This window comes from Felis catus, chromosome C2, assembly GCF_018350175.1.
Source record: "Felis catus isolate Fca126 chromosome C2, F.catus_Fca126_mat1.0, whole genome shotgun sequence".
Lineage (NCBI taxonomy): Eukaryota > Metazoa > Chordata > Mammalia > Carnivora > Felidae > Felis > Felis catus.
This window is the reverse complement of record NC_058376.1, coordinates 126,837,733-126,862,180: the sequence shown is the minus strand read 5'-3', so window position 1 is coordinate 126,862,180 and position 24,448 is coordinate 126,837,733. Positions and strand designations below refer to the sequence as shown.

Below are 24,448 nucleotides of genomic sequence, written 5' to 3'. Positions count from 1 at the left end.
AACCATTATAACCAGAAACTTACCTTAATACAGTGTTTTGAATTTTATTTAACCCTTCTCCCCCTTTATCTTCTGTGAGAAAAGAAAAAATTATCTGAAAAGAAAGTAGAAAATGTGAACCTGAGGCCAAGAATAAGCCCCATGTAATACCTCTCCTATGTTCCTGGCTGACAGCTCATGAGCAGGTCCCCTCTGACCCTCCCAATCTAAGCACACCTAACTAAAAATCCCACACTGGGCTCTAAATGAGCTTTCCAATTTTTGAACAAGTATGGACTAAGATCAAATCTTATTAAAAGAGTCTCCCATCACTCTTTTAAATAAGTCCCATTACCATAAGACAGAATAAAATTTGATGAAATTTCTTGATAAAAGTTGAAAAAGTAATTCATAAAAAGCTAATTTAAAGAGAAAGGTGATATAAAATGTTTAACTCCTGAAGATACTTAACACAAGAAAATAAAACCATTCTTCCTTGACTCAGATGCCTTCCTACTTGTTCTCTTTGTTTTAAATCTTTCTTTGCTTCCTATGAATAATAATAATAATTTGCACATTTCAATTAAAATGAAATGACTAGTATTTTAATTATAATAATAATTATTATTACTATTGTTGTTGTTGTTATTATTATTTTAGAGAGAATCCTAAGCAGGCTCCATGCTCAGCACAGAGCCTGATGCAGGGTTCAAACTCAGGATCATGATCCCAGCTGAAATCAAGAGTCGGATGCTCAACCAACTGAGCCACCCAGGTGGCTCTTATGAATTATTTTAAACCAGGGTTGGTAAATATTTTCTACAAAGGGTCAGATGTAAATATCTAAGGCTTTGTAGGTCACAAGGCTTCTGTCACTTAGACTTCTTTGTTTTTTTTAAACAACCCTTTAATAATGTAAAACTGTTCTTAGCTCTAAGCCTTAAAAGACAGGCAGTGGGCCAGATTTGGCCCACAAGAGTGTATGTTGTCAATGCCTATTTTATTTTATTTTATTTCATTTTATTTATTTTAATTTAATGTTTATTTTTGAGAGGGAGAGAGAGAAAGCGAGAGCAGGGGAGGGGCAGAGAGAGAGGGAGGCACAGAATCCAAAGCAGGTTCCAGGCTTTGAGCTGTCAGCACAGAGCCTGATGCAGGGCTCGAACCCCGGAGCCACTAGATCACACTGAGCCGAAGTCGGACGCTCAACCGAGCCACCCAGGCGCCCCTGTCAATGCCTATTTTAAACAAATAGAAAAGTATAGTGAATGATAGAAAAAACACTCCTTATTATCACTTATTTTGTCAAATCTTAACATTTTATCATATTTGCTTCAGATCTTTGTTTATTAATATTTGTATTATCATCATCATTGTTTAAAACAAAAATCATCTCAGATATAGTTGAAATCCTAGAGGTCCCCTTCCTAGTTTCCACATCCCGTTCCAGAAATAACCACTACCCTGAAGTTAGTGTTTTATCTCCTATAAGTTTTTACAGTGTTATTTGTCATGTTTTTTATTCTTGAAGAGCATGAACAAACAGTAATAGGAAATAAAATCAGAGAGGTAGGTTGGAGCCAACTTAGGAATGACCTATGTGCTATGCTAAACTCTTAGAGTGGGGAGCTAAAGAAGGCTTTTGTTTTTGTTATTTTTTTTTAATGTTTTTTTTTTTTTTAATTTATTTTTGAGACAGAGACAGAGCATGAGCAGGGGAGGGGCAGAGAGAGGGGGAGACACAGAATCTGAAGCAGGCTCCAGGCTCTGAGCTGTCAGCGCAGAGCCTGACGTGGGGCTCGAACTCACGGAGTGTGAGATCATGACCCGAGCTGAATTCGGATGCTCAACTGAGTGAGCCACCCAGAGCCACTCCAAGAAGGCTTTTGTTTTTAATGTTTATTTATTTGTTTTGTGAGAGAGCACAAGCAGGGGAGGGGCAGAGAGAGGGCGAGAGAGAATTCCAAGCAGGCTCCCCGCTGAGAGTGCAGTGGATATTTAGACATGGGTCTCAAGCTCACGAACCATGATCATGACCTGGGCCAAAATCAAGAGTTAGCTGCTTAACGATTGAGCCACCCAATGCCCCAAGAAGGCTTTTAAGTAGAGGAGTCCCACAGTATTTTTTTTAAAGAATAAAACTTTTTTTTTTAAGAGTAAAAAATGTTAAATCAGGCTCTTATTTTTTTTTTAACTTTTGACAGCAAAAATTTACCAATTGTTCAAAACATTTCAATTAAAAGCTTTATGTAATGGGGCATATAGGAGGTGCATTGGTGACTATCCCTGAGAAGAAAGATTGACTTGATGATATTATATATAGGTCATTAGTATTTTAACATGTATTTCAAAATAATTTCTCAAGAGGAAGCAGTATTTATTGTCCAAGTATTTTTTTGTCCAGAAATCTAATTCAAACCTGTATTGGGAGAGATAATCAAATAGAAAATACTAATATGATACTGAGGGATTGATAAAGAGGTATCTAGATACTGGTCTAGATCAGGAGTCAGCAATCTGTGGTCCAAGGGCTAAATCTGACCTACGGCCTATGTTTGTAAATAGTTTTATTGGAACACAGCCACACCCATTTGTTTACAGATGATCTGACTGCTTTTCTCCTCCACCTACTAAGTTAAGTAGTTAGAGACCTTAAAGCTTGAAATGTCTACTATCTGGACATTCATAGAAAAAGTTTGCTGACTCCTCATCTAGATATTATTTGATAGATCAAAAGATTTCTTTTTTAGTGAATCAATATGTATTTTAACAAGATCCCCAGATATTCACATTTAATATATACATGAAAATTTAAGACATACTATTTCCACCATATCAGACCATTCTTGATGTGATATTTTGTTAAAGGCATTGGAAGTCTTGAAAACATCATTAAATATCAATAACAAAAACTAATTATCGATGATAGTCAGATAGTATACCAGTAGAAATAGCAAAATAAGCCCAGAGTTTCAAAATTCTTCATCATGTGTTCTCATCGTGTGTTTTGGTCTACATAGCATTTCTCCCCTTTCCTCCCTAGTCATGATCCATCTCTGACTTTCCCACTTAAAACAGTTTCCTTTTCATCTCTTTCTCACTGTTAAATTATTGATATCATTGACTGGCAAATGAAGGTTTAATACATGCTTTCTTCACAAAGCCTTTAACTGACAGGAAACAACCCTGTAGGTTCTAGAATAGCTGAGGTGTGAAGATGGGCCTAAAAATGAGTTGAACAAGAATAACAGAACACCCTATAGAGGAAGGAAAGGGGGATGTGCCTGAGCTCTCAGAGGGTTTCATTATTTTGGATTAGTGAATTACTGAGGACATGTTTTGACATAGAAGGTAATATAATTTTTTAAAAAACACTTAGAAACTGTACTGCTTTGGTAATTCACATAATAAATGATACCTTAATTCTGTGTTTTATTACCACCAGCAGATGTTATTACAGTCATCTTGGGTCTGTTTTTAGCTGTATGGAGCAATAGCCTGTTAGCGGTTATTCACAAGTTAAAATAATAAAACCTAGTCTCCCTTGAAAATTATCTTTACTTAATTTTAGTAAAAAAAAAAAAATCCAGGAAAAAATTTCTATTATTGTTTGCCTCAATTAAAAGAATGGAGGGAATGAGGCAGGATTCATCAGTGAAAGAGGAAGAATTTTTTTTAAAACTCCACTATAATATTTAAGTCTAGTGAAACCTTACAAATTTCAACTAATTGTGGGGAAAACTGTCTGAATTACTAAAAAAGTACAAATTAAAAATTTCAGTGTTTTTAAGAAATAACTTTATTAATTTCAAGAGTAAAGAGTAAAACTACCATCAAAGAATTGCAAGCGTGAATGTTAGCTGGACCTATTTCAATAATGAAGATCAGGGTGCCTGGGTGGCTCAGTAGGTTAAGCGTCTTTGGCTCAGGTCATGATCTCATGGTCTGTGAGTTTGAGCCCCGCATCGGGCTCTATGCTGACACCTCAGAGCCTGGAGCCTGCTTCTGATTCTGTGTCTCCCTCTCTCTCTGCCCCACCCCTGCTCATGCTCTGTCTCTCAAAAATAAACATTCAAAAAAAATTTTTTTAATTAAAAAAAAAAGAGGATGTTATAGGGGAATAAAGAACAAGAGCCAAATGGAAAACATCTGATTGGCGAGGGCCACACAATCAACCTTGTCTAGGTTGAGAAGGCCCACAGTTGGCTTGACGTTGAAGACTTGACTGTGTGCGTATACTACATTTCTGGTCAGGTAGAGCTTTTACAGGGACACAAGTTATCTAAGTTTTGCTTTGCCAGGTGGCATTCCTGGCAGGAACAGCTCCATCTTGGGCTTAAAAATTTATTTCCAAAGTCCTCCATTTGATCATCCTCTTGACCATTCTAGAGACTTCATCAAAAATATCAGTCTTAGCATGACTCTGAGTTACCATCGCCTCTTCAGGTCTCCATGTAGTTTTCACAAGAGATGATGTCACGCTTTTATTCTAGGAGCTGGTTATGTTCTTCTGTTCTCTTTTGTCATTCCAGTCTGAGAGAGACCATCTGTCAGCTGGTCAGTGGCTCTCCACATGTATTTAAACTTTGGAGAATATGAAGTATATTAGGGAGATAATTATTATAATAATATATGAATGTAATATAGTAATAGTAATAATTAGCAACAAAACAATCCCATGGTTTGGACAGCACAAATGAGCCAGGGTACCCATAATGCAAACCAGCTAATATCAAATGAGTCAAGAAATGATCCCCAAAGTGGAGATACTTCTTTAAGCCAGTTAACCTGTTTATATATTTTGTGTAACTGTGTCTCCACTTCCCCAGAAATGTTTATCCAGTGAGCTTGTTTCAGAAAAACTGAGGCACTGGAAATCAGGGAGCAAACTGTAATGGACAGAGAGAACTACAGGATCACCAGCATCTTTGCAAATTCAACAGGTGGGTGGAGGTTGGATTACCACTTAGCAGTGGCCTGAAATACGTGAACATGGTATTATCTTTTCAGGTTTAGACAAGGACAAGGTTGGGCAAAGAATCACCCTTGTGAGATTTAGGCAAAAGATGATCAAAGAGAGAAGGAAGAAACATTCTTGATCTGATGTCTTGGGAGGAAGCAGTCTAACTCCATGTCAGCTATTTCCTAGTCAGTTGGATTTTGAGGTCTCTGGCATTTGCATAGGACCAGATGTTGGGTAGATTTTTCCTCAGTTGTGAAGTAGTCACCCAAGGTTTGATACCTTGTAATTTGGCGGTGGTGTTGGTGGTTGAGAGTACTTGGTAAGGCCCTTTCCATGAATCTCACCTTTGCAAAAGAATCAGAGTAAAACAATAACTATCCGTAAATTACAAAAGACTTAAAAATGCCCATGATTAAAGATCTGCTGAGAATCCTTTATACTAGAATTGACCAGGAAATTTGATTATTTCTGTGACATACAACATTCTAAGGTAACTGGAATTATGACTGGTAATATTATACCAGGACATATCAGATTTTTAGGAATTTAATAAAATCTAGAACACTTATATTAATAGCATGCAACCATACAAATACAACCTAAGAAGGTTTATTATTACCACATTTGAAAATGTTTCCTGTGTGATTTAACATACCAAATAAACCCAATTAATTTAACATCTCTTTTTTACAAGGTAAGAGAAAAGTCCCTTTAGATTTTCCAGGGCCTTTGGCAAATCTTACAGTCATTTTGAGGTTAAAACAAAACAAAACAAAAAAAACTCCATTTAGAATTTGGTTTTGGAAAGTTTTCAAAATGTCATAAGGTTTGAACATTAAAATAGATAAGATCACAGTTCATTATGAAATAATACTTGTCTATTTAAGCAAAGTGACAATAGAAAAATTTAAAGATAAATACATAAGGTTACACAGTTGTGAACAAAACTTGACCCTTTTAATATTGAGAAGATTGGGTTTTCTTAAGTAATCAAAGACCTGATAAAGACAGTGTGAAACATAGTAAATTATTTTGGTAAGACAAAAAATCTTTGCTGACAAGGTAGATTACTTAAAAAGGAAAGAAAAACCCTTGTTTACAATTTTTTTTTTTTATTAAGAGCAGACTATTAATCTAAGAAAACACTTTGTTCTTTTAACAGAGAGAAAACCAAAATCTAATTTGCATCAGTGCATCAAAGATATTAAAACTCTTTTTTTTTTTTAAACTCCCTTCTTTAACTTAAATAAATCCATTCCAATCTTAGCCAGCTTAACCACATGTAAAGTTCTTTTCTCAGGATTCCTTTCCACACACTTTCCATGACTTTTTTTTTTTTTTTATATCCATTCAGATTTTGTCCTATTTTTTTTTTTTTTTCTTATTCTGGAACAGTTATTTTACTTTTGAACAAAATTACTTTTTTTCTCTTGCCAAAAAAGCAAAAAACAAAAATTCATGTCCTTCATACCCTATCTAAAAAAACACTTTCTACTTTCCTTACCAGTTTTTAATATACAATTGTATTTCTTTTACCCTTATATTTCAGTAGTTCTCATTGTGTATATTAATTAAAATTCTTAACCTTTAGAACCTTAATTGCTAGTGAAAACTAAGAAGCAAGCAGTAATGGACTATGGACTAGCAAATTTATAAAAACATTTCATAATTTCTAGAAGTATATGCTTCCTCCTAGTAAAATTTCAGTGTGGCACAAAATGTGTTTACTAACAAACCCAGTTATTTTAGTTACTGTGTAAAAGGAAGCCAAAAGTAGATAAACTTGTGTTCAGTAATTGATGTTTCATTAATTTATCTTACTTGGAAATGATCTCCATATTCAATGAATAGTCATAATTTAACTTAATTCAGTATAATTTTAAGGTTTCAAGTTACCAAAAATATTTTGGACACTGTTTTTAAGTAGGCATACTATAGAGCATAATTATTGCTGTAAAGTCCATTTATAAACTTTTGCTTACATCTGTTTAACTTACTTGTTCTTAACAATTATGTTAAGATTACATGACACTTTAATGAGGCATTAAACATTTAACCATCATCTTAAGTTGTCTTTCTTGCTGACAGATTCTGCAACAGAGATAACATGAGCTCTTTTGACTTTTAGTAAACTTAGGAAGAATAAAAGTTGTATGACTGCATTATATTTAATATTAATAGTCCTAAAGTGTCTACAAGCCTGTTTCAGTTAAACCAACAAACTTAAATTAGTTTTTCTTCCCAGAGATTATCCTGGATTACGTGAACTTGAAAAACATTTGGGTTAGTTTCTGTATTTCTGAGAATATATACTTGATTCATATAAACACTTAAAAAATTTTAAGCCAGTAGAGCTTCTTTACAAATTAATTTTGGCAGTACTATCTGGAGGTAGAAAAATATCAACCATCTATAACATATAACCATAGACATACATAAACATACAAATAGACACAAATAGAGATCTTACAGGTTTTGCTTTAAAATTTTAGCCATGAGACAGGGATGATAATGCAAAACTCACTAGTTTATAAAAGAACAATTGGATCCAATTGTGTTTCTGCCAGAAGGGATAAGTTTTAAGGTTTTCTGCACAGATAGCTTACTAATATTTATGGAGAAGACTTTTAAGATTTTTCATCCACCTAGTTTCTAAATAGCCCTTCCTCTTTTTTTCTTTCCTTCTGTTAAGAATTACCTTGGCTCCTAGAGAAGACCAGGTAGAACATATATTTTTCAAAGGCACAGAAAAACAATGCAAGTTCCTACAAGAAGGACTTCTGGTTCCTAAGGCCAGAATTTTTACAGTACACTCAAGCCTTTTGAGATGAATATGGGAGGTTTGAAGATTGGTTTAAAAAAAAAAAAAAAAAAAAAGAGGGGCACCTGGGTGGTTCAGTTGGTTGAGCATCCCACTTCAGCTCAGGCCATGATCTCATGGTTCATGGGGTAGAGCCCCACATTGGGCTCTGTGCTGACAGCTCTGAGCCTGGAGCCTGCTTCAGATTCTGTGTCTCCCTTTCACTCTGCCCCTTCCCCACTTGCTCACTTGCTTGCTTGCTCTCAAAATTAAATAAAAACATTTAAAATTAAAAAAAAAAAAGATAGGTGGACTTTTTCTGTTGTTAAAAAGATTTCATTTGTAGGACAGTTGCCTTCTTCAATCTTTAAAGGAAGCAGGTTGTAACCCAGATGATGTTAATGTGTTGACCTACCCATCCAACTATGTTATCGTCATTTTGCTACTTTGTATTAGGGACATCTTCAACTAAGCTACAAATCAAAAGATTTCTGTGTTCTAGATTTAGAGCTGTTTTCCTCTTTGGAATATTTTCCTTCCCTTCCGGATACATAGTTTCATTTAGCCTAGGGGAGAAGATCTAAAGAAAAAGTTCTATCTGGCTCTAAATATCAGCTTCCAATTTGGCCAGCCTCTTTTTTTTTTTTTTTTTAATGTTCATTTTTGAGAGAGAGAGAGAGAAACAGAGTGTGAGCAGGGGAGGGGCAGGGGTAGAGAGAGAGGGAGACACAGAATCTGAAGCGTGATCCAGGCTCTGTGCTGACAGAGCCCGATGTGGGAGTCAAACTCCCATGACCTGAGCTGAAGTCAGACACTTGACCAAGCCACCCAGGTGCCCCTCAATTTGGCCAACTTCTGACCATAGAACTACTTAAAAAATCTTTTCAAATATCTTATCAGGTTTCATCTGGGACAAACAGTAAATATTTCTGGTTGTACTAAACAACCCCTTGGATGCGAGACACATCCCCGAGAGGGTGCAAAAGATAGTACCCTCCCAAGATCCAGAGCCACTTCCAAAGATAACCAAAAGAAAGACAGTTCTCCCTAAGAGCTGGCAGCAGTTGGTAGGACCCTAGCCACAAATGGCGTGCAACCCATATTTTTTACAGCCATTCATTGGGCTTCCAATCTGACGATTGACCTGCCTGCATACACAATAACAGATAACCTCTGTGTGCAAGGCAGGCAGAAAGCTAAGCCAAGTTTTGAAGGCAACAAGACAAGAAGGAAATAGCTGTCCCTGGGAGAGAAGGGACCAATAACCAACGGATACCCCAAAACCAAATTCACAAGAGTATGCATTTAGAAAGGAGGGGACAGAGTAAAATTTGACCTTCTTTTCTTGACTGAGCACTACAGAGATCCAGAACTGACTATGGTAAGAATTCTCACCGTTTGCTGGCTTCTGCCAGTTTTCCTAAGATCTTTCTTATCTGCAGGCTCAAGAGCAAATGGGGTTTAAAGTTGAGTGTAGTCCTAGTATCTACTAGAATTTGGCAAGTTTTTTCTTTAATTTTAGTTTCCCCTTAGAGGCTTAAGGGAATAATTGGTGGCAGTTTACCAGAGGATCCCTCAGAGTCCCATTAACTCTGGGAGGGGCCTATATGGGAATTCTCTTTCAGCAGCAGATATGGAGGCATTTGAATTGGTGTGGAAAATTTGACAAGACCTCTGAAAACTGTCTTTTTTCCCATTCCCATTGATTGCAAATGAGACATCAGTTTCTGGGCCACTGTTTTCATGATGGATCCCTGTAAGGATATAATGGGAGAGGCCCAAACTTTTAGGTTTCTGGCCTTGGATCCATTGCAGTTTTAAGGCCACTAATTTGGGGGACTTTTGTTTACCCTCTTATATTCTCTCCAGAGTGCAAAGACCATCCAGACACAGGAATACCAGAAAGTTTTCAAATAAAGGATAGAGGGGAGCAGTAGGAGTTACTTCAGTCTTCTAGTGTTTAGGTACTTCTCATGTCTTTAATTTTTCATTAGCCTTTTGCAGTGAACCTTTCGGTGGAGCTGTTTTGGAATTTTGAAGTCTTTTGGAGGCTCTCACTTGAAATAGGTATCCCCTTCTGCTTGTTTGATTTGAGAACCCTTTTTTTTTTTAAGTGAACTTCTTAAATGAATGATTGTCTAATTGGAATGCCTCCCATAATGGCCAGTGTAATTCTAGGTTGTCTTTGTAAGATGTTGCCATTTTTGTAAATACCTGCAGCTTCTAGGATCACAGTTCTTAGACATAAAATAAGCAGGTGTGTTGAAAGGTTGCATGCTTAATTCTTTGAAACTTGAGGATCCCATTTATTTCGCTAATCTTGGGTCTCTTGGTGCCAAATTAGTACCTGAGAGGGATGTGCTGCTGGCTTGGGTACTTTTTGGTGTTTTACAGTATACCTTGTTGCACAGTTTTCTTGAGGTTGGCAGGTGACCTAATGTCAATCTAATCTTTGCCATGACCAACTTCTCCTAGCACAAGAATCTTAGAGTTAAGTGATGTGTGCTCTAACAGGTTTTAAGTGCTTGCCCTGTGCCCACCAGTTTTGTGGGTTTAGTTTCTGAGATTCGCATTGGCAGTAGATTGAGTGTTCCTTTCACCAGAAGATTTCTTCATATTGGTGGACACCCTGATGACTCTTAATGGTCTCACTTGTGTCTACTTAGATTTTTATTTTGATGATCAAAACAGAATTTCTTCTCTTATTTTCCCAAGTCCCCCAGCAGCTTATGCTGTGAACTTGCCTCGAAGCTTTGTGAGTCCCCTAACAGCTGCCACCCATTGTGGACTCCTAATATAACTACCCCAAAACCTTTTCCAGAAACAATATAAAGATATATACTTTTTAAATAAAGTTTGTTTGGACCAGAGAGATGGACACAAGGGAGTGGAGCTCAAATCTGAGTGACTTACCCCAGCTCACAGTAACGATGAGAGGAACAGTAAACTCAAAGCGTTAAGCAGGTGCCTTGCCAGTATGACTTGTGCCATAGACAGATAGCAGTCAACTTCAGATCTCATTCCTTGTCACCAAAAACTGTTAAAAAATTATTAAAGAAGAAGATTTAGGTAATACAAACAAACTTAGACACTTTGTGAAGTGGACAGTCTCCTTTTGGAGAACTGCAAAATGGGACATAAGGCAAAAAGCTTTTTATAGAATAAAGAACAAGGAAGAGGCAAGTAGAAAACATCTGATTGACTGGGGCCACATAGTCAATTTGTCTGGGGTGAGGAGGCCCAGAGGTGGCTTAGCTTTGGAGGAATGGCAGTGTGAATATACTGTGTTTCTGGTCAAACAGAGCATTTACAGGCATATGTTATCTAAGTTTTATTTTGCTTACATGGCACCCAGGCAGGAGTGGCTCTGTCTTGGGCCAGAAATTTATTTCAACATAGTTAATACAGAATTGATATGCAAAATGGAGGTTGCTAAAATACTTTAAAATGCTAAAAATAGCATAAGTATGTACAGCACACAGTAGGAGATAAAAATGAATCAGACAGGACAAGCCTTTGTGGAGCCCACAATCTAATAGGGGAGGTGAGCTATTTACTGTGAGGCAAAGTAGAAAGAATAGATTACATAAGAGACAAATGAAGTACTATAGGAACTCCCAGGAGGGAGAGATACATCCCACTTGTGGAATTCAAGGAAGTTTCCCTGGAGGAGATTGGATTTGGATATGAATACCTTACTCTTATTCAACTAATTTACTTAAGGTCCTAGTTCTTGGTGTATTACAGTGTCCATGATACTAAGATTAGAGGTCTATTTCTCATAGTGACTTAGACCAGTTCCATTCTATTCCATTCCATTCTAAGATATCAAAACGTACCTTAATCCTTTCCATCTGTCTTACATATGTAAGCATTTGGTCTCAAGGAAGACTAGATGGGTAAATCATGAAGCCATTATTTCTGTCAAACCTAAGCTCTGTAGTAGCCTAATCTTGATCAAGGGTGACCAAAATTGGTTTATCAAAACTTCCTTCTGAGAGAGTATGAAGGGAAATATCAGGTTGGTCTGCTTATATTATTTTCAATTCCCAGTTAGTAGAATCCACACTAATAAGATAAAGGGTAAGAGGGTGGGACCTGTTTCCTATCAGGTTTCCAGTTTTAGAGTCAGAATTTAAGCAAGTAATCTATCTGACAATTCATACATTGCCTTCTCTTTTTCCACTTCAGCCTCCAAAAATGTGATCTCCAGCTCCCAAATGTACACCTAATAAAAATTGAATATTAAAATAGGAATTTTCAGAGAGATTTGAGATTTGTGATTCCCCCTCAGGTTTTTGTGTTTGAGCCACTAGCTTCTGTTTGCCTTTATTTAACAAATAGTAGCATTACATAACTATTTGTTGAATGAATAAATAAGTGAATGAATAATCAAATTGAATTATTGCTTGCCTGCTTTGCCTCCTTCTCAAAAGGACACTGTCCTCTTGCCTGAATGCCAGCTCTTTCTCTGTCTTTTGATTCCCAAGGAGGGATGCAAGAGGACCTGAGGTCAGGTCCTAGTATCATCCTAGGACACGAGGACACTACCTCAGCAAGGCTCAATATCTCATTCAGCCTCTGGCCTCTTTAATTTCTCTAGCTTTTAACACCTAAAAATCTGTAGTGTTTTGGGGAAGGTCCCATCACCTTTCCTGGCAATAGGGGAAAATCCCATAAGAGTATAGGCCATTTCCCTTTACTGCAGGTTGGAAATCTCTTGATTATAGACTGTAGGCATATTGAGGAGAGAGTGCTTTCTTGTTCACCATTGCACCGCCAGGCTCTATTTTAGAACCTCCATACTAGCTGTTTAAATTCCAAAAGTTTATCCTTGCTCTTTAAGCAATACTTACATGTCTCATTGTCCTTTTCCCATTCTTATTTCCCATTCCCGTCTTCTTCTCCCTGAATTTAGGTTGAGAAATAATTTTTCAGGCCATTTCGTTTATCAGTACGAGTGGGTTTTTTTGTTGTTGGTTTGTTTTGTTTTTGTTGGGATGCCCAAGAAGGTCAGAGAAAGTTGGGCAGGTTTTGTGCTGTTACTAGAACTCTGCTCTCTTCTGACCCTGATCAGGAATTTGTTTCTGAGATATCATTCCGGAAGAATTAAAGGGCCTTCCTAGGGTAATGATCTAACATTTTGGTTTTCTCAAAGTTTAGATATTGTGTAATTTTGTTTATATATTTAAATGCATAATAATTATGAAAATAAACTTAAAAATATAGCAAAGCTCACTTTGGGAACCTTACTAAAAGTTTATTCTGGAGCATTTAGAATAAATGCTTCCCTCTCTTTACTTTCTGGGTTGATATCCATGCCTCCATTGAGATTAACCAGTCCTATCATTGAGGGAAAATGTGTCTTCTCCCCTAGCTTTATAGGTACTAATGGTTTCTTTGGTTCAGCGTTTGGATAGAAATAAAAACACTCAGGGGTGCCTGGGTGGCTCAGTCGGTTGAGCGTCCGACTCAGCTCAGGTCATGATCTCACAGTTGGTGAGTTCGAACCCTGCATCAGTCTCTGTGCTGACAGCTCAGAGCCTGGAGCCTGCTTCAGATTCTGTGTCTCCCTCTCTCTGCCCCTTCCCCGCTCATGCTCTGTCTCTCAAAAATGAATAAACGTTAAAAAAAAATTTTTTTTTAAGAAGAAATAAAAACAGCAATACAGTTGGAAACCTCCTATTTCATTTAATCACAGTATAGATTAATAAAAGTAATGGGATCTGGCCAGTGGCAAATACGAATTTGCAGAATGAGTTCAACCTGTATTTCCCACTCCACCTTTAGTGGCTTTTGAGGTCAGGTCGTCTTGAATCTCCATTTTTTTAACTAATCAACATCAGCTGTCTTGGATATGTCCCCACCTGTATCCAAAAAAAAAAAAAAAAAAAAAGGTAGATACATATATACTGATGTAGAAAAATGGTCAAGATAAAATAGATGATTAAAAATGTGTAAATTGTAGGGGCACCTGGGTGGCTTAATCAGTTAAGTATCCCAACCCTTGATCTCAGCTCAGGTCTTGATCTCAGGGTCATGAGTTCAAGCACTGCTGGAACTTAAAAAAAAAAAAGGTAAATTGTAAGACAGATGTATCAGTGTGATCCCTTTTTATTAATATGTTTGTGTGCACACAAAAAAGTTGGGAGTAAACGTGCTTCAAATTATGCATGTTCCCCTAGAATTCTAGTAAAATTTGAGAGTCAGATATCCAGGCGCTCCTGATGAGTGTAGTCCCTCCACAACCTCCACACCACCCTTGGCAGGAGTGAAAAGGAGCTTCCAGGACTCAGCTTGCTCCTGTTAAGCCCTCATGCCTCCCTCACAGGTCTGCCCAACACTCAACAGCTTCACTCCTCTCTAAGACCATCAGGGCTAATCTGATAGGCTCTTCATCCCTGTTTACACCAGTTACCAGAAGAAGTCGAGGAATCCAGATTGTCACTCTCCTCCTCACTCTCTTCTTGTACACCCTCTTTTCTCAGTCCATGTCCAACCCTCACAGCTCATGAAATCTTTTCCCCATTCCCTCTTGAACTCATTCACTGGCAGAATCTCTTATGCCATCAAACTCTTTCTAAACATTCCCTTTACCTCCTTGTTTTAACTGACATCCATCTCTCCCCAAGGATAGCCGTGTGAAATGTTGGTATTTTTTCTTTCCCAGTTCACCACCCCTCCATTGGGTCTGGAGGGGCAGTGAATGTTCTTGCCTTTTATTGCTGCTTCTGGACTATTCTTTTTTCTAACTCCCTGAAACTATCCCCTCCAACTTTGAACTAATGTCATCAGACTCACCCCCCACTACCCCTCCTGATTGCTGTCATCTTCTACTCCTAGGACATTTCCCTTATTTCTTGAAGATTTTCTGTCTTGGCTCTATGACACTTTGCAATACTATTTTTGCTGCAATCGTTGTGAGTTTTCAGTAGATAAAGCATCCAATACACACAAGCTTTTCAGTTCCTTGATCTCTCCAGTGAGCTTGTCCTGTCCTTCACCTACTCATTCTCTGCTTCTGTGTTTATGTCAGTGGTTTAAAAAGAATGACTCCCATCAAAGAGCATCAGCATCACAACAAATCTGATGGAAATGCAGATTTTCAGGCCTCAGCCCTAAATTGAAACTCTGAGGATGGGGCCCAACAATCGTGGTTTAACAAGCCCTTCAGGTAATTCTGGTGCATGATCTTGTTTGAGAGCTACTGCCATAGTTCATCATTAAAATCACTCTGCTGAATATACTGTCTACTTCTTTGCCTTACCCTCATTTCATGGTACTCACCTGGGAAACTACAGCTTGGGTTAAGTTGTGTTCTCTATTTTGAGCTTTTATTTGTGCAGCTAACCTTGGCTTGAGAAAAATCACACAATAAAACCAAGTGGTCTTTGCATTAAATTCATGGCCACAAACCTCCAACAGGCCTTTAGTACTGTCTAGCAGTCCTACTACAGCTCCCTAATCCCTCACTTTACCACTCTGTAAATGACTCATACCTTCTCTCTTTTTGAACATCTCTTCTTCCATTCTTGCCCTTAGTTAATGACCTTATTTGCTATTTTACTAAGAAAACTGAAGCAATCAGAGGGGAGAACTTTAGCCAGCTACCTAGCCATATCAGTACCCATATACTCTCTCCCTTTCTTTCTGTTACTATACGTGAATGATCTGAGCACCTATGTAAGACCAACCTCTGTACTTGTGCTATAGGTCCATCCTCTCCTATTAACTGAGGGACTCTCCTCCTTGATTGGTCCTTTTTTTCCCTCCTGCATTCATCAATTTTTCCCCTTTACTAGGTCTTCCCATAAGCAGATAAACATGCTGCAATTCTCCCATCTTTAAAACAAGACATCTAAAAGGCACTGTGGCATCCAAGAAGCACAGCTCCATCAGCTGTTATATTTGCAATATTATACTCAACACTAGAGTTTTGACGATCAGTGATAGCCTTCTCATTTGACATGTGCGAATTCAGCCTTCACCCAAAATTACTGAGAAGTCTCCCCCTACCCCACCCCACTCTCTCTCTCACACACACACACACACACACACACCCCAAAGACACTGGGGCAAGGTATTTTATAGTTCTGTCACTCTGTGTTCATTGACAGGTAACATGGTAGTGTCAGTGGATTGCAGACCTTCTATTCCTTCTAACTTCAGTTTTCTAATATAGGCTAAAATGAATTCTTGTGCTTTATAATAAGCAATCTAATTGAAGTAATTCCTGAAAGAGGGAAAGAAGAAAAGCAGACGAAGGAGGACAGAGAACTCTAGGAACTAGAAATTCTAGTGATCCAAGAATTATTATGCCTAATAATTTTAGACTCTTAATTATCTCTCCTTGCCCCAGATCCTAGAAGAACATCTACCCCCAAGTATTAGGAATACCAAGAGGCAGAATATTAGATTTGTAGGTTCTTTCTGTTACTAGTCATGAAATATGTTCCTGTCATTTGGAGTCAACTGAAAGAAGACACAAAATGCTTACTAGATCTCCTAGTTTGCTGCATACTATAAAGTTAAGGCTCAAGGATCAGGCCAGTAGCAAAGATGCCATAGATACTGCCACCAACCTTCTTTCCCCACTTTAGTGTCCATTCTTTAAGAGTAAATTAACATTACTAACACGAAACAAGCTATTAAACAATGAGAAATCACCAAGTTAGAGCCTAAAGGAGAAGGACATAAAAATTTAAGATTAAGAGTAATTAACTAATTAGCTTATAATCAATTTCTTCTTTTAAAGCTTATTTGCAATGGTATTTTAAACAAAGTCTATGATTCCAAGTTATTACCTCTTTTAACTACTCTGCCAATTAGAGCCAAGTTGAGGAACTCTTTTTTCAAGATATAATTCGCATAGTATAAAATTCACCCTTTTAAAGTGCATAATTCAGTAGGTTTTAATATATTCAACAAGACTGTACAACCATCAGCACTAATTCCAGAACATTTTCATCACCCCCCCAAAACCTGTATTCATTAGTAGTTAGTCCTCATTCCCTCCTCCCCTCAGCCTCTGACAGCCACTAATCTACTTTGTGTCTCTCTTGATTTGTCTATTCTGGACATTTCACGTAAATGGAATCTTACGCTATATGCATGGTCTTTTGTATCTGGCTTTTTCACTTAGCATTATGTTTTCAAGGTTCATCATGTAGCATGTGTCAATGCTTCATTCCTTTTAATGGTTAAATAATATTCCATGGTATGAGTATACCACATTTTGTTTATCCCTTCATCAGCTAATGGACATTTAGGTTGTTTTCCACTTTTTTGGCTATTATGAATAACTCTGCTGTGAACATTTATGTACAAGTTTTTGTGTGGACAGAGAAAAAAAGTCTTTTGACTTAGTATTTTAAAATTTTTCAAAACAGTCAGCTAGCTTCCTTTTTTGAATCAGAAGTACCCTCCTGATGAAGCAAAACTTTCTCTTTAATATGTAACTTTTTTTTTTCCTATAGTATCTTCTGAGCAGAATCTTTGGTGTCACTTCACAGTGACTCTACTGTATTTCTCAACCTTATTCTGTTACTCAGCACAACTGAGCTTACTTCCCAGGCTTGCTGTGCTATGTATTTCTGTCACTCAGATTTTCCCAGCTTTGCTGCCTGGTTTATCCCGCAGGCCTTCTTCACTCTTGGTTGATGGTATCATCTCAGTCTTCATAGCCATGTTCAGCTGACGCTGGTGAATGACTTTACAACTTTGTTTATAAAATAGAGACTAGACTTATTTTGGCACAACACACTGTATTAACTGTTTAGCAGTTTTATACAAGTCAAAATAAGTGATTTGCTTCTTCAGGAAATTGTTCAAATTTGTCACTGTCCTGTTTAATCCACCCATTTTTTTTAAACATCCCTTAGAGCTGATTCTTTCCAGAGAGAGAATTAATATTATGTACCACTATTGTCTTCACTAAAAGGGGAAGGGCAGGAATTAGAATTCAGAAAGCTCTAGAAAACCAATCCTGAGTTTCAGATTAAGCGTCAAAGAATGAATTCTACAAAAATGTAATGTGTTGGGTGTCACACACAGCTTTATTCTTCTCTGTCCTTCCCATTCTCCCCTTCCTTGAGGGCACAGGCTCTTTCAAGACTGAGTTCTCAATTCTGTAGGTCCTTTCAGAACATCGTAAGGGAGTAGCTTTTCTTGATTTTCTTAGAAGGCTATTCTTTAAAACAAAACAAAACAAAAAAACCCTTCGCTTTTTAGGGTGTTAGCAGAGGCCAGCCTCTTCCATCTAACCCTGCCAGGGAACTTGTAAAACCCTGTAGCCAGGAACCCACCCCAGCTGGTTCTCCTTGAGAAAGATTTTCATCCTTGCTCTATCACGTTTGCTCTGGGGGAACAAATATAAAGGCAAGAAAGGAACCCCAGCCTAGATGCTGGATTTTGAGGTATCAAGTGATGGATCCCAGTCATCCCCACAAGAGAGTATGAGTCTTTTTCATGCTCTGGTCAAGCTTTCTTAACACAGTGGCCTTGAAGACCCAGGTTGAGCACATTGTCCAGTCAGGACAAACCTTTATCTTCAGACAGGGTATGTTCATGAATAGTCTACAGGTCAAGAAGAGATTCAGGTAATTGTTTAGGAAACACCTACTGTTAGCTAGGTATCTTGTTCGGATGGACTTCATATATGCTGCAGAAGGCAGGAGAAAAGATCTCCTGATTTATTCCAGAAGGACATTGGGAAGACCATTACAGTTGACTCTTTCCATTATAATTGCCCACAGTTCCAACCTTGCTGTGGTTTCAAACTGGATTTGTAAACTACATATTAATAGTTCTCTATTCTTCTTCATTCTGGTTAGTCCCTCCAAGGGAAACCTCTCACCCAGAAACACCCAGCCCCATGGATTGTACTTTTCCTATGATCAAGGAAGAGAAGAGAGAGTAGATCATAAGCCTTGTTTTGTAGTGAAATTCCTGATACTTGATCATTTCCCAGTAAAGAAGAGGTCACTCTAAAAACCATGTTCTTTGCAACTGTTTTCTGATTATATACTTGTCGAAACTAAGAAGTTTTAAGACTAACACATTCTGAGATCCTTTCTAGAATCAAGCACGTATACTTCCATACAAACACAAATACTTCATGGTAGTCTTTTTCCGTCAATAACTCCTTGATAAAGACCAGTTCTTTCCTAAGCCCTTTGAAGGGCCTGGTCTTTTCTCCCTCTGATTTCTTTGTAAAGCAGTTGAGTAAATAAAAACAGGAGAGCTCACTTCATCAAAAGATATGGAGAAATGTTTTCTTACTTAAGAGTGTAGCAGAGGGGCACCTGGGTGGCTCAGTTGGTTGAGCATCCAACTTCGCCTTAGGTCATGATCTCACGGTTCATGGGCTCGAGCCCCACATTGGGCTCTGTGCTGACAGTTCAGTTCCTGGAGCCTGCTTTGTATTCTATGTCTCCCTCTCTCTCTGCCCCTCCCTTGCTCATTCTCTCTCTCTCTCAAAAGTAAAGAAACATTAAAAAAATTTAAAACAAGAGGTACCTGGATGGCTCAGTTGGTTAAGCATCCAACTCTTGGTTTCAGCTCAGGTCATGATCTCATGGTTCATGAGTTCAAGCCCCACATCGGGCTCTGCGCTGACAGCATGGAACCTGCCTCTCTCCCTCTCTCTCTGCCCCTCCTCTGCTCTCTCTGTTAAAATAAATAAACTTAAAAAAAATTTTTTTAATTAAAAAAAATTTTTAGAATGTCACAGAGCAGGCTTTTAACCACTGTTCTGACTTTGAAACTTCAGAGATTTATGGGAAGTGAATGAAATGAAAATATTTGTTGTCCTTTGCTCCAAACCAGCATTGTACTAGGTATGGTAAGGAAAAGAAGAGACCATTTATTTATTATCTCCATACTCTCAGTACCCAGCAAAGTGTCTGCATATAATAAATGGCTAGAAAAATATTTGTTGAGTGACTATAAAATTGACCTTACCCTCAAGAGTTTACATTCTTTGGAAAATAATTCTCAGATTATAAAATACTGCAATAGAAGCACTTTTTACCTGAACATTATTGGGATTGATAGTTACTCAGTAGAGTATCACACATTCTGTGTGTATGTACTATAAAGCATGTATATATTAAACATTTTTTTAACTCAAAACAATTTATTCACATCTTTTGATAGAGGGCCAAAGCCTTTTCTTTGAGTGTTATGATTGGAAGTTGAAGTTCCATGACATCTTTCTTTAATAAATCACACTCAGTACATTTATTGATTGATTTTCAGCTTCAGCTTCTTTAAAGTGATGAAGGAACTTAAGTTAGTAGTGAAGCAATTCCAATATGGACTCCTTCTCAATTTTAATGATTTTGTTCTTTATCTCACCTCCACCTAATTTTACAGCAAAAAAATTTTAGTGATAGTTTGCCTTTACTAAATCTATAAAACAGTTCAACTTAGAGGTTTTATTTTCAATTTTAGAAATTTTAGAAACAACTTTTTTTTTACACAGTCACATTTCATTAATTTATGTAACATGTAATTGAATAATTACTGTAAAAATTACAACCAGTATAAACAAATGGGTACAAGCACAACCAACTCTTAATAAGCATACAGCTCAACTACTGTGATAAGATATATGAGAGCATAACAGAAACTGTTAGCCATGAATCAGTGTGTTCCAGGTGTTGGGTTCTCCCTTTTAAAGGAGAAATGGGGGCGCCTGGGTGGCTCAGTAGATTAAGTGTCTGACTTCAGCTCAGGTCATGATCTCATGGTTCCTGAATTTGAGCCCTGCCCTGCGTTGGGCTCTGTGCTGACAGTTTAGAGCCTGGAGCCTGCTTTGGATTCTCTGTCTCTGTCTCTCTCTCTCTCTTTCTGCCCCTCCCCCACTTGTGCTCTGTTTCTCTCTCTCAAAAATAAACATTAAAAATAATAATAATAAAGGAGAAATGGAGATCATTGACTAACCCAGAGAATAGGTTAAGTGGAGGTCATTTAAGGGTAACGCTATTTCATTAAGAGAATTGTAGTAAGAGGGCTTACATAGTCAGGGAAGCTTTCATGAAATAGATAAAATTTGAATTGGTTTTTGAAGGGTGGTTAGAGTATATATCATTTGAGGAGGAGCATTCTCAGGAAAGGGATGAAAAGCCACCCCTCTAAGGCCACACATTGCTGCTGGGAAGAACAGAGGGAATGTAATTTAAGATGTGCTTATTTGAAAAAGTGTTAAATCATAAGTCCAAGACCTAGTGCCATTCACAACACACTTTTTTTGATGTTTTAATTTGGAGGTAAATAATGAAGGAAAAGATCATTCTAGGCAAGAGTATAAGAGTATAGGAAAAAAAAAATCACAGAACACTGGAGAGCTCAGAGTTAACATGTAAGCCCAGTGATAGGAAACGGGGCAGAGAAGGAAGGGCCCAAGTTAAAGCATTAGACTAATGATTTCAGTTGTAATCTTCTGTCAGCCATACTATATATTGAAAGCTTTCATGTATGATTTTGTATGAGTGGAGGATTCCCACAGCTTGAAAGAAAAAAATTTGAAAACCACAGGTTTAGACTTTTAAGCCCAATGTACACATTATCAAGTATTGTCAGAATGTCTTGAAAGGAAATCAAGAAAAAAGATAAGTTGTAGGAAACAGTGGAAATCCAAAGAATTTAATTCCCACTAAATTAGACAAAAGTTTAGGAGAAGACAGTTGTGAGCTCTGTGAGCTATTTTTGGTTTAGGGGGTTATTTGGTGATATTTGGTTTATATTTTCTAGAAATAGAAAATAAATATTGATTGAACAATGTGATTGAAAATAAATATTGAAGAGGATATTTGAAGATTTATTTGTAAATGACTAAGGCAGATATTTAGTATATAATAAAATAATAGAATATTTTAAAAATTTGTGATTTCTTTAAAGGTCCTTGAAAAAGAATGTCTCACAAATTCAAGACATATGTCATTGCCATTTGATCATTTTTTGTACCTTTATCATAGCTAGGTTTCACTCACATGTATCTAAAGCTGCTTTCTTATGGCATGCAATTGTTCTACTTTTTAAAAAAAATTTTTAATGTTTATGAGAGAGAGGAAGAGACAGAGTGTGAGGGTGGGAGGGGCAGAGGGAGAGGGAGACACAGATTCCGAAGCAGGCTCCAGGCTCCAAGCTGTCAGCACAAAGCCCCATGTGGGGCTCGAACCCCTGAACAGCAAGATCATGACCTGAGCTGAAGTCGGATGCTTAACCGACTGAGCCACTCAGGCGCTCCCACTTTTTTTTTTTATGTTTATTTCTTTATTTTGAGAGAGAGAGAAGGAGCCGGGGGGGGGGGGGGGGAGGTCGGATGGGGAGGAGAGAGAGAGAATGAGAATCCCAAACAGGCTCCTCGCTTTCAGCGCAAAGCCCAATGGAGGTCACAAGTCATGAACCCATGAGATCATGACCTGGGTCAAAATCAAGAGTCAGATGCTTAACTGACTAAGCCAGCCAGGAGCCCTTCAGTTGTTCCACTTTCTTAACCAATACTTTGACAATAAATTTCAAATGTGCCCAGATCCAGAATCACTTCCAAAAAAGTATATTAGATAACTAAGATAGTTTTCTACACACAAGCCAGGAAAAAAATGATTTAATTTTAAAATACAAGACCAACAGATCTTTCTGTATTAACATTTCAGGATGGAAGTTTGTTTTTCTCCATATTTTAACTGGATATACCTAGAGGGTTTGGGATATTTGCTTCCCTTCAAATAAGAAATAAAAAACTATTCTTAAAATTATAGATTCAAATTTGAAGTGCAGCTTGTTCTTTTTTCAAAAAATACCAAATAGCAAAACCAAAAAAGCTTTGCATGTTCTTTTTCTAATAGTTTGAAGAGAAACTGATTTACATGGATTGACACCTCATATACTCTGAGTTTAAGAAGTTAGCATTATCTGAGAAGTCGCTATTTTTAGGTCCAACTGTAATGTTTCTAACTTTGGTGCTAGAGTAGTGGGTGCTTGCTTCCTTTCCCAGAAGGCTCTGTATTCTCAACATGTGCAGGTCAGTTTGACACAAAGCTATCCACAAGGAGCAACAAGCCCATTGCAGGCGTGTTTCTAACTTGAAAATTATGAGCAGGTATTGGGAGCCACTGGCTATATTTGGGAACCAGCTGCATGTCAGTACAAGCATGGATTGTGGTCCCTGGAGACTGGGAGAGCACAATGCTTGAACTTAATTTCTTTTGGAGATAAGAAGAAAATACCTTTCTACCTGACGAGATTGACAACTTACTAAATCTGACTATCTTCAGAAGTGTGCTGGACAGTTGCTAAGTAAACATCCACTTTTCAAAGATGATGATCAAGGAAACATCTCTACGAAGGGACCCGGATTTAAGGGGAGAGTTAGCTTTCCTGGCAAGGGGCTGTGATTTTGTTCTCCCATCAAGGTTTAAGAAGCGGCTGAAGTCATTTCAGCAGACACAGGTTTGGAACTTAGGTGTTTCTTTTAAAATATTTTTATTACTAATAAAACCACCCAGTGAACTAACTTACAAATAATTTTACAGCTCACTTGATATTAGAGCAAGGAATTAATCTGTGTCCTCTATTCAGCTATTTGCAGAAAGCTATTTGTAGAGAGATTCCAACAGGTTTAAAAATAGACCTTCTGGACCTGAAGTACAGTACTCACATTTTTCTCTTGTAGAGAGGGAATCTAGTTTTAGAGACAATAAATACACCTTAACAAATATTTTACAGTTTACAAATTTTAATAGAAATCTCTGAGAAATTAGAATTTCTTGTTGGCACTTTGAATCGATAAACTATGTTTGTATTAACATACTTACATCTGTAATGAATTGTTTTTAAAGTATCAGTCCTGGTTATCTCTTTTTTTTTTTTTTTGAAGGAAGAACTAGTTATATATATAGACAGTTGTGTGGGTGTGATATATATGGGTAGCAAAGGATGGCAATTAATTTCTGGGTTGTCCTCCCTCAGCACGCTGTGATAGTAAGTCATTTCTGCCTGTGATGACAACTTTGTGGAACCCATGCTTACTTGCTTATACCCATAGGGCCGGTGTTTTACCAAACAACTTGCCTCACCTTGAATACAATACAAATCAAGGGTCATATAAGTGATGGTCACCCAGAATCCAACAAGAAACCATAGTTTTATAGTTATTCTGATCCAGGGTACTTTTAAATTGAGTGAACCATATGAAGTTGCTTTAAAAAAAAAAAAAGTCAAAAATGGTCAAATATTGGAAATGCTACAATGACATAATAGTGTAAGGATATCTAAATACTATGTTTATAGGCTAAAACTGAAATGTAGAATTGAGATATTTTACCTAGCTAGTTGTATATTAATGCTGTTTCTAAATTTGAATGATACAGTTTAATTCAAAATGAGCAGATGCTAAACTTGCCAGTAAATCTGACAAATTTCACATTATTGTCTTTTAATCTATAATATTTATAAAGGTCAGTTTTATTAAACTAAATTATGTGTCTTTCATTGAATTCAGTGGAAAGGAAATTGATAACACATAAAAGCACAAAATAAATGCATTCTTTTTCTTTTCCCTTTTAAATATTAACATCAATTTTATTAAATATGGATTAACCTATGAACTGATAAATACTTGCCAATCAGTGAATTGCTTCATGTTAAGAAATACAGTAAGGAGAAGAAGGTACCTTATATAATTGAATATTTCCCCTTTA

General features: G+C 37.3%; 1 protein-coding gene across 4 annotated transcripts in view; it reads left to right on the top strand.

Moving 5' to 3' along the window:
• PPP2R3A (protein phosphatase 2 regulatory subunit B''alpha) overlaps nt 1-24,448 on the top strand; it is a 210,679-nt gene that overhangs the window by 49,322 nt on the left and 136,909 nt on the right. The window contains exon 1 of one of the 4 annotated variants that reach the window (XM_003992098.6): nt 22,601-23,198. The exons of the other annotated variants lie outside the window; for them this stretch is intronic. Within the exon in view, the coding sequence (XP_003992147.1) occupies nt 23,067-23,198 (132 nt within the window). The 5' untranslated portion in view covers nt 22,601-23,066. Of the gene's footprint in view, nt 1-22,600; nt 23,199-24,448 lie in introns of those variants that run through there. 4 annotated transcript variants of the gene reach the window in all.